General features: G+C 40.8%; 1 protein-coding gene and 1 non-coding gene across 2 annotated transcripts; one reads left to right on the top strand and one right to left on the bottom strand.

Annotated features, from left to right (window-relative positions):
• The first annotated feature begins 4,555 nt into the window (after positions 1–4,555).
• LOC141913195 (UDP-glucuronosyltransferase 2B20-like) lies at positions 4,556–9,638 on the top strand. Its single transcript, XM_074804666.1, has 2 exons — positions 4,556–4,629; positions 6,853–9,638. Exon 2 carries the CDS (start codon positions 6,862–6,864, stop codon positions 8,500–8,502), a length of 1,641 nt encoding a protein of 546 aa, XP_074660767.1. The 5' UTR covers positions 4,556–4,629; positions 6,853–6,861; the 3' UTR covers positions 8,503–9,638.
• On the bottom strand, positions 4,862–4,933 carry Trnat-cgu (transfer RNA threonine (anticodon CGU)). Its single transcript has one exon. It is a non-coding gene; the product is annotated as a tRNA-Thr (tRNA).
• Positions 9,639–11,639: the final 2,001 nt, after the last annotated feature.

Below are 11,639 nucleotides of genomic sequence, written 5' to 3'. Positions count from 1 at the left end.
AACGTTGAATAACTTACTGACTCAAAGTAACCTTTTAGGACTGTTTCGTTATCATTGTGGGATTTTCTCTACATCGCTTCAACACGGATATAGTGTTTTATCAATCGTGTTCACATAATTATATTTCAGCCAATATTCAGAAAACATAAATTCCATTGGATAGTGAGTTGTGCTCTCCTCGAGAATCGATTGGTTATTCACAAAAATTTCTTTCCTTATTTGAGATTTAATTGGGATTCTATTTCGGTCATGGAATGATGTAAAGTTCATTTATCTTGCCAAAGTATTAATCAAATGGTATAATCGTGAAGCGTTGTGTTTCATTGAGCCTAGTAGCCCACCAGAGCCAGTTACTTTGTATTCCAAAATGTTTTCTGCTCTTATCATTCAATTTTGGGTCATTGGTCCAAAAGAGTCTCTAGGATTGCACAACTCCCTCTATTCTAGTATAGTCTTCCCTGATTATAATTGAATTGTCTAGTTACTGATGGATGCTATGATGAGCTGGCCCCAAAATTTACGTATTTTAATCTTTTTACGTATCATATAATACCTATTTCATGACAACGATATAAGATAAAATTATCGAATAAAAAAGCCTAATATTATACAAAGCCTAATTAGCGACCATAGTTTTTGATTATATTTATTGTTTTGTTTATTGTAAATAGTAAGCATTATGTATATAAGCTTGTAGCATTATCGTGTTATTGTCTATCTACTACCGACAGCGAAGAATAAACTAAACGCTTTTATATTATATCTATATAACTGTCTCTCGCGATCGACTCTGGATTAATATAGATCAAAGTCTTACACTCATCCTCCTTTGATCGATTGGTTCGGGACTTTCTGCTTTTGAAGTTGTATTTTCGGTGATTAAATCTGATTGCGACTTTGTACGTTCTCTTCCTGTCGGTCGTTCACTGTCATTTGAAAAGTTTCCAATTCGAACGCGCCGCTGTGAGTCAACGTTTGATTGTTGCGTTCTTCTACGACTTCCGTTTCAGCTGTTGACAAACTGTCGACTTCATCCAGAACAGAGTAGCTACTTTCCGAGGGGCGGATCTTTTTCTGGAGGTCTCTGAGATCCGAACTGTTGAGTTTCTGATAAACTCGATGCCGCAGGCTCTCGCCTCTGAGCTGTTCGTCTTGTTCGTTATTAAAGACTTCGACCAGTTGCGGTAAAAGGGCTGCGAACAGGGTCACCATCGACGTAACCATCGTATTGACCTCGTCCCTTTCCGGGCTGATAATAATAATCGTCAACATTATCAGTAAGATGAACAGAGTGTTGGCCGTTAGGCGAATAGCAGCTCGCAGCATATTCTCTTTAAACGGGTACAAATCATTGCACAGTTTCAGACAAATGTTACGATTGATACGCGGAATAGCGTCGCCGTAATAGAATATCAATTTGTGTCGTCTTTCGATTTTTACCTTACCGATGTTGGTCATCGTTTTCTGCAAGCGGTCGTGGGGAAGGTGATGCGCCCGGTAACGCCCGATTTCACCCCCCGACAGGCAGTACTCGAAAACGTAGCGTTGTATTTCGGTGTATCGCTGCGACAATTTACCGAACGCTCGATGGGCGTAGTAGAAAAATATGGCACTGCCGGTGAGATAGGGCGCTACGATATCGACATTGATAACGATACCGCTAACCACGTAAACGGGGATGTGGAAAAGGGTAAAGGCGATCGGGTACGTACCGATAACCACGACGACAAGTGCGAAGAACAGTATATCGTGCAAAAACCGTTCGATAGATGGCAGCTTAAGAATGACGTTTACGCGTAGAAAAACGACTTTGATCCAACGCAAAGTGAATTTACGAATGGCCGAACTTTCCAAAAGCCACCAACAAACCAGCAACATCGTAGAGATAACGACGAGCATGATCATCAACACGCCTACTTTAAAGGGCCACATATCTGAACGAGTGTAGATCCAAGCTATCGGTATATTCATCAAGTTGAAGACTATCTTTTCAGTCGTGTTCAGTTCCTCGGTCGTATAGCCGTACGACACCGAACCATAATGATAAAGCACTATCGTCGTAATGATGAAAATATACTGACATAATATCAGTAAAGTTACTCTGAGTTTATTTGGGTCGATATTCGGCAGCGACATAAACATAGTCAACGATACGGGCGTGGTGTACGATATCAGCTCGTCAGGGTTGGTTCGTATATAGGCGTCGGAAAGAAGGCCGCCAGTCGGCTCCGGTTCGACGCGAAAATGGTCGAATTTAATTCGGCGATCGGTGAACTCGGCCGTGAGAACCTCGGGGAATTTCTGCGGACGGAAACTCGGCCAGGTGATCGCCATGACGACGGCAAAAATAGGCAGAACAACTCCGAAGATAAAGAGCGCCAATCGCTTGTCGCGATAGCTGCGACTGGTCATCTGCACCGGGCACAAGGATGAACTATCATCTAACACTCCTTCTAAACAACAATCCAACCCAATCCCAACCGTTTCACCCGTTAACCACGTTTGGGTAAACGCACTTCTGCAAATGAAATCGTCGGACCCGAGACCGAAAGTGATATTGGGCACCGATGTGTTCGGTTTCCTAGTAAACCCGCGTAGAAGGCGATGGATGATTAGATTGAAACATTTCGGGCCCAATTCCGACTCGCACGAACTCGGTCGACTCGAGATGTTCAAATTCTGTTCTTCGATTCGCAAACTGAGTAAACCGAGAGATAGAACGTGGTAATCGACGGGCATGTGCAGAACGAATTGACCAGCGCTCGAAACCCACGACCACCAGAACGGATTGAAAGTCGTTTTATCAACCGCCGATAGCGACTCGGTCGACACGTTCAAACCTGATAATCTGAATTTGACGACGTGCGAGTGATCTTTCTGAAATCTGCGGAATTTAAGGATTTGTTTCTGTTCGTCGTCGATTGTCAAGCGACATCGCATCAGTTCATTTCTACACGTAGATACGCCTGGATAATCAACCCTCAGTTTTCGCAGCGCTGAATCAACGTTGGTTTTAGTTTTGGTCACCGTAGCCGATGCATTCGCAGTAGTTCGGACGACGACCGGTCGTAGCGAGGAAACGCCAGTGTCCAAAGTGACCGGTCCACCAGTTGTCCGCGACTCGATTGTCGTAGTATTGTAGGTCCGGTTCGCGGTCATTGACGCCGATTGGCACATCATCAAAATGCAAAATACGCCACGTGTGAACATGTCGGAACGGTATAGATCTGAAAATTAGCAGAATTATTCCGTATATACAAACATCGAAATCAGACTTTTACTATCAATGCAGCATCCATGGACAACTAGCAATCATAATTTTGACCAGTAAACTCTTAATAATATGATTCTAATTTTGATTTTCAAAAGATGCATCGTAGTGATCATAGTGTAAAAGTAAGAGAGCATAACTCACCGTTCTTTGCGCTCAAATTCAACAAGTTGCGTCATCGGTTGTGTTCACACACGCAAGCATGAAAATAACCATAGCAGTCAAGCTATCAATATTGACATAACTCGTTTTTCAAAGCGGTGATAAGACCTGTCTTGGTCATAAATCGCAATCCCGGTGATAGATATTATTCTTCACCGTTAAAAGGGACACATTCCCTATTGAATAAAGGACAGATCTCTATAGAAATAAACTTCGGTGACAAACATTTCGACACAGTACGATAAAATAGATAGCATGTTTAAAAAACACCACTTTAGCCTATTCCAACACATCTATCTGCATCTATACCTTGTGATGTGAATCTGCATCTACCTTGTGATGTGAACCGCGAATATATTTTCAATTATTTGTATTTGCACTGGAATCTATATTATGTCAAGAAATACGATAAGTTACTATAGTTCTACAGATACGCAGTTGCACAGTTGTGATTTAAGTCCAAAAGTGGTCTTAAATCATAACACTGGTCTTAGGTTGTTAGATTGGCTATAGAACTAAATTGGTCTTAGACTGGTCTTAAGTCTAAGCCATGACTATGCAACCGGCCCCAGGGCTCTATTATAGCCCCAGGGCCAGGTCTTAATACGTGGTTTAACATCCTTGATCCAGTTCCGCAGTTCCAAGTTAAGATCCGAACTCATTGAAAGTGAACTGATTTTAATTCAAGACTTTGCTCTAACTCACAACTGTGGAACTGGATCCTGATTTTTATGAATATTTTTAGAGCAATGATACGCATTTGGATTTAGATATTTCATAATGATTTCATTTCAAATGATCTTTTCTTCCAATACATCGCAAAAATGTAAGCAGATTAGACCCCAAGTCCCGGGGACAGATATTATTATGAATGACACTCAAAACTAGCGGCAGATCTACATAATAAAAGGAACTATTGGTGTCCAGTAATTTATCTGCTATTCCCTTTATGAAAGAAACGCGACACTGGAAGAGTTTTAAGATATGTAATTCATAGTAATTTCATATCTAATGTTTTTGCTTAAAATGCTTATCGCAAAAACGTGTCAGTCGATTCAGCTCGTGGTTCGTAGCGCACTCTGGAGTGATTTATTTTTTTCCGATTCTCGCGTCGGCCGCCGATACATCTCCGACATTTCTTCCCGTGTCAGAGGTTCAGCAGAAACCTTCACACTCGGATTTACGCACGTTCTGAAGTAAGCTATTAATTAACGCAACTTTCAAATATGATTTTCGTTTTGTATTCCCTCTAGAATCATTCTTTATTGTTTTAGCGCCTCGTTGATATAAAAATTTAAGTGAATAGATTGAGTCATAGGTTCGTCTGGTATCAATTTGTAGAGTAATATCGAGTCGATTTGAGCAGAAATCTATTGAGACAGAGTCAGAAGGCAGTTATCCGTTTCGAAAAAAAGCTAGTCGCGCCTTAGGCCCGGCCGGGGGTCGAACCCGGGATCTTCGGTTTACGAGACCGACGCCTTACCACTTGGCCACCGAGCCAGCTGCTCCCATCCGGAAATATTACTTAGATAAAGCGCGCACTCATTATGCCAGCCCGTACATGTCATGGCGTTCAATGGTTAAAGCGATAATATTATTAATACTGTTCAATAAGTTACCTTCCTTCGTATTAACGCTCGTAAGTTTTGTCTAAGCTAGTCATTTTGTTGTTGTTCCAAAATGTTTGACCAGATTTTTTCAATTCATTTTTCGATGATATAGGCGACCAAAACTTCTATTTATATAGTACTGTATGGGAGTGGTGATCATTATCATTTTTTGCTTTGGATATTTCTTTAGTTCTATCTTTTTTAAACCCACAAATTAGATTTCAATTTCCTTCTAGACGGATTTTCCATGTGTTTTTTTTCACACTAATATGTTTAAAGTTGAAAATATTAATGTATCTTTTACAAAGACACGAGATATCCTGTAACATTTCGTACATACAATGTCTATGCTTCGTCTTTTTATCAGTGAGAGAAGTATAGCGGGATTTGTTATTATCAGCATTCATAATAACAACGTTATTAATAAGCGATTTTCCACGCTTAAAGCTATAGAATGCGCCGATTTCTTTTTATCCACGATGATAATATGTACTGATGTATATAGGAAAAGTTTCAAAGCATGGGACCCCAGGTTTTGATCTTAGACTAGGGATTGACCCTGTTGTTAATCATTTGATCGGTACATTTCGTTTGATTTTTTGAGTTGGTGTCCCTTACAAACCCAGCTCACATGCGGGGGCAGCGTTTGATTTTGAAATCGGAAATCGAAGTACAGAGTTGCGCGATCGGCGGTCGAGTTTACAATTTTGTTTTGTTTAAATCGAAGTACATAATTGGGAAATTCGGTTTCGGGGACCTCGGGGTTTAGCCATACTCTACCGGCAGAACAGTGTCCAATACAAGAGTTTCAAATGTCAGTCATTTTCATGATGTGATGATTTATTTGCATACACAATTGCAGAAATACACAATTTAAGCAAAACAATGTACCAATAAATTCATCTACTAAACTAGTTCCCTTATTCAATCAAATCCAATACAGAATACGACGACAAAAACTGTAATAACGATAAGAATTTTCATTAGAGAAAAAACTATTCATTGAATGTAGAATATTCTTCTCCAGGTATTCTAACGTATAATTCTATATCGTTGTTATTATCATTTCAATGAACTAGGAATGTAGTTGTATATGGTAGTCAGACGGGTTGTTTTGGTGTACGGTTACACGTAGCGTACCGGTAATACCCGACGCTTCCAGTATACCATATCGCCCGACTTATACATCGAAGAAAACCTTTGGGCTACACGTAAAAAACAATTTTTAACGTCTTGCGCGCAGTTAACTAGATGTGAAGAAAGTTCGGAGAGTGGAGTGGTATACTGCTAATATAAATACATGCGCTATCAATCTTACCGACTGCTTCCACCATTCGATTGGAAAGAGGTTTAACCCATATAGTTAGTTATATAACATTTAAAGATGTTGTCTCTAGATGCGAAGATCGTGTTTGGCAAAGTATAGCCCACAAAAAAAGGCGAGACGTTGATAACACGCTAAAATATATGGGGTCTCAGGGGTCGATCTAGGAAAATCAGAAGGCGGGGGCCAATGAGGTAAGAAAAGGCTTTCCAGTAAAAAGGCAGCCATGCCTAAAGGTCAACCGGGTCCAACCCTCAGTGTTAGATATTCATCCGAATAAAGAAATAGGGCCTATATTCGAAAAGATGCCATTTCCGAGATAGGATCGTGTCCAATTTGTACGAGGGGTTTTAACGATAGCTGTCTTGACGAAAATGGCAACCTCAATAAGAAGGCTGCAGGGATGTCTGGACCCCGAACCACCTTGAATATTCTCCTGATTTATAAAGACTATCGCATAAAGATCGTATTTTCGTTTTTAATAGGTGACCGCAATGGCCGGGAAGATAGCCGATACGTTGTCGGCGCTGATACTCGTGTCGGCCATTATGTCGACCAGTAACAACATGGTCTCGGGCGACAAGGTCATCATGTTCCCGGTTCAGTTACCCAATCATCTATACGAGGCCGGCGCCGTGGCCGAAGGCTTAATCAACATGGGCCACGAGGTGTGGATGGTGCTGAACGAAAACGTCAAAACCGTCCGTCAAATCAAAATCACCGGCTTGAAATATCTATTCTTCAAGTCACCCGATAAAGAAATGACCGATTTCGAACACTTTGACAAAACCTCTTTCGAACTGTATCTGAAATATCGAGGCGATAGTTTCCTTTTACGCATGCAAGAAAACATGATCCAGCCGCGCGTGCGGTACAACTGTATGCAAATGCTATACGACAAACACTTGACCGACCGCATCGGAAACATGTCTTTCGACTTGGCCATCGTCGACGCGTTACAGCTGTGCTCCTACTTGATACCGGTCAAGTATAAAATCCCCTACGTCAGTATGACCGATATGTTTTTCACGTGGACGTTTCGAATGCATCCGGTTGTTAGTTTCCAACCGTGTTACTTCGACGAAGATACGAATACAGTTGCGACTCGCGTCAAACAGTTCATAAGAGCCGACACGCACGAGAATATACTGTGGGACATCATCCACACCGAGGAGGTTCGATACTCGTTCTATATACCGAAACGTCGGTTCATCAGCCTTTTCGATTTGATGCAAAAATCCAAATTGTGGATTCTGAACATCAACCAGTATTTGGACTGCCCTCGCCCGAGTATTCCGCATGTTATTTACGCCGGCGGATTGACGACGAAACCGGCGCGACCTTTATCTCGCGAGCTACGCGAATTCGCCGACGGAGCTGAGCACGGCCTGGTCGTAGTCAGTTTCGGCTCCGTACTTTCCAACATGCCCTATCGCATCCGTATCAAATTCATAAAAGCGTTCACTATGATTCGCCAGCGCGTCGTATGGCGTTTGGACATCGCCGCCGACGAACCTCTGGAACTGCCAGAAAATGTGAAAACCGTCAAATGGCTGCCACAAAACGACCTTCTCGGCCACAACAACACTAAAGTATTCATCAACCATTGCGGTAATAACGGACAAAGCGAGGCGTTATACCACGGTGTTCCTATGATCGGCTTCCCGATATTCGGGGACCAGCAATACAACGCCGACCGCATGGTTATGAAAGAATTCGGTTTGAAGATGGACATGAAAGAATTCCAGCCGGAAGATTTGGCCCACACGATCCGCGAGATAATCGACAATCCGACCTACGAGCACGCCATCGACCGAATGTCGAAGATATTCCGAAGCGAACCGGTTCAACCGCGCGCTAAAGCGGCGTATTGGATCGACCACGTCATGAAGTACGGGGGCGATCACCTGCAGACGTCGATCCACGACTTGACGTTGTCGCAGTTCTTCATGTTGGATATCTTGGCTTTGATGGTCGCAGCCGTGCTAGTCGTCGCCTTGATGATCCTGGAGGCGGCGTCGTTCGTCAAACGGAAATACATCAGCGAACCGCCCGAGCCCGACTTCGAGGAGATACAAAAACGGCGCATGTCTCGAAGGCTTTCGCAGATCGAAGAAAACAAAAAACGTTGGTGAATGAATAAAGAAATTCGAAAAAAATGAACAAATTCTTCATAACAAAATAGTATCAAAATTTAATTCAAGAATCATTGTGGCTTGTTGGGCATATACTCTAAGACCGAAAAACGAGTCTTTTCCATCAACGAACTCTTCACTAGAACAGTTTCCTGGATAGAAGCACGAAGGTGCGCGAACACATTTGTGCCTTATAAAAATCGCGGTTAACCCGAAGAGAAATCCGGCAACCTCTTCTCAGCCCCAAACGACATTCATGTCGTTCACAACACTGTGACGCTGCATAATCAACTAATGTTTCCGAAATTCGGCAGATCTGGTTTTGACATTTGCCAAATGGTTAATTGACTTAACAGTGAATTTACCACCGAACCTCCAGTCAAGCCCCAACTACATACGTATTGTATGGTTATATCTCATGGATTTTGGACGGTAAGGTCCATACGTTCGCGTATATCACGAAGAAATTTAACTTTTAATTAAGATCCTGTATAAATGTTTCGTACAGCGCTGGTAATAAACAGCTAATAAACCAGCTTGCAATGCAATGGTGGGTATAAATATATGAATTATTCCAGATTTATAAATAATCGCTGCTGTGTTGTGTGTGGATAGTTATTTAAAAAGTGTGTTATACTTTTTGCGGAGAATATATGATTTTTAGCAGAGTTTATACAGACTAACTAACGCGTCTGGCGTTGGTGCCAATTTCGATGGGAGGTCGAAGAAATGAGGAGACCAGAACGATGTTCTCATTTCTCCGAGAAGGAGTTCAAGTAACTATAACAATACGAATTGGAAGAGGAAAACTCAATCGGAAATGGGTTTTCTGCTTCGAACATTTGAAAAGAGCTTTTTTATTACCTCTATCTCTACAAAGCGAATTGGATAGATGTCATAAGTAACGTTTTTAAGTAAAAGATATCAAACAATAGGTTAAGTTAGATATCTCAAACAATAGGTTAGGTTGCTGGTTTTTAACGTAGATTTCTTTCTAACATGGGGTAATTATTATTCTGTTCTGCAGACTGTTCTTAATCATATTATTTTGCAGTTTTCTAGATATATATATATAGTACAAAGTATTAACGTGTTTTGAGGAAAGTTGTTGATATTGAATATTTACTAAATGTATTCTCACTAAATGAATAAATTGTTAAATATACTTCGATACTGTTTTGTCCATGTCATTAAACAACATGTGTTGATCAGGTTTTGATCAGTTGCACGTATAGAACAGCCCGCCGTTCGAGTGGCTACTTTTACCCGGTTAACTTCTGCGGAAAGAAATATCAATGTTATACCGGTTGTTGTTGTTGAGTTCGCTCTCGGTAAAAAACACCACCTTGAGCGGAATAAATAGAATAGTAAGCCTTATACATTCGACTATAAATCACATGTCAGCTCCCAGTAGTAATACTGCGTTCCCCCAACCCCTGAAGGTTCAATAGTAAACGATAAGATTGTCAGAATACGGCCCGAGATTATCATAGCTTACTACCAAACTTACCAGACGAGTATTGACAAGTCCCGAGAATACAACAATTTTTCGGAGCTCACAACTACCAGTAACAGTCTAAATGTCAAATGAGCTTTATTCAGTACTTAAGAGGGGTTAGGCCCCGAGCAATACCTTTTATATGCCTGTTCTGATCAATCAATAATCAATGGGGGTACGACCCTCAGTAACACCGATCTATTCAAATTAATCAGTAATTAAGGAGGATAAGACCACAGTAATACCTTTCATTTTTCTGTTCAAATTAATCAGTAATCAAGAGGATAAAACCTTCAGTAACACCTTTCATTTTTTTGTTCAAACTAATGAGTTATCAAGAGGGATAAGAGCCTCAGTAACAACTTTCACATTTCTGTTCAAATTAATCGGCAATCAAGGGGATAAGACCTGCAGTAATAGATTTTGAATTACATGCATATATATCGGAAAAATGTCGATTGGACGGAGAACACTTTTTTTTAGAAGAGAGGAATGTTGGATATCGTAATTAATCATGTTACAGTTCTATAACTAACGTAACAGCTCATTCTTTGACGGGTTGCATTAAGTTCAAACGTTTCTCACAGTTTCGTGGATTTACAAAAACCGCACACTATTCAACGCTTTTACTCCCCGTTCCACCCGTCAGTAAAATATTCTACTAACATCCCAGAGGCAACATCGCATACAGCGCTGAATCGTGGCTGTAAAAAACCGATGTAAATATAGCTGCTCTTTTACTGTTTTCGAGCCATCCTTTCAGAAGATCTCTATCTCTATCTATCATCTCAGATACTTCTCATAAACACGGGCTATACATATAATAGATTTTAAACGCAGACGGGTATCGCTGGTAAAAATTCTTTCACTGAAATGAAGTATACCTATCTATACAAATATATAAGGCTTTCTTCTGTGTATATATATGTATGTGAATTTTTTTCTCAAGCATCCTCTCAGCCGCCGGCACCGCCCTCTCTCCTTTAACATTATTGAAATACAGCGATCCCCCGGAGGGAACTGATATTACGCGTTGAAAATGAGAAATTAGTCTCTAGAAATTTCCACACTTCTGGCGGAACCTAGTGAATAGGGTCGGGAAATGGTTCTACTCTTTACCATTCTACGGCTTACAATGCGACTATCGTATTACCTGTACAGCGTATTTTATTTATCCTGAAAAATACAGGAAACCAAACGATTACTGGTTCTTGATTGGAAATCACGAAGAAGATGTTGGTAGAACACAATTCATTTCATATATACACTGGAAAATATCCAGCCACAGCGTGGGTTGCTAGAATGCGGAACGTCACTCATGTACATACTAGCATTTTGCTAAAGAGCAAAATTCAAAATTGAAATTGTACAAAAATGCTAATAACCACCTTAGGACATTCTAACCATATTCCCCGTTACGTATTGCCAAATTTGACAACTACAGGTTCCGTGGCTTTAAAGGGTTGCAGCGTCACATTTCCTCGCCACCGTCAATTGATGTGTATTTGTTTTAACTATCATTACGGTAAATGTAATGTTCCAAAATCGACTGATCGAAAAAGAATTTAAACTTTTCAAAATGTGCAAAAGAATTTAAACTTTTCAAAATGTGCATTGCTTTATTTGCATCAGCGCTTAA

The sequence above is a fragment of the Tubulanus polymorphus genome, chromosome 11 (genome assembly GCF_964204645.1).
Source record: "Tubulanus polymorphus chromosome 11, tnTubPoly1.2, whole genome shotgun sequence".
NCBI lineage: Eukaryota > Metazoa > Nemertea > Palaeonemertea > Tubulaniformes > Tubulanidae > Tubulanus > Tubulanus polymorphus.
The sequence above is the reverse complement of the archived record's forward strand: the minus strand, read 5'-3'. Positions and strand labels throughout refer to the sequence as shown.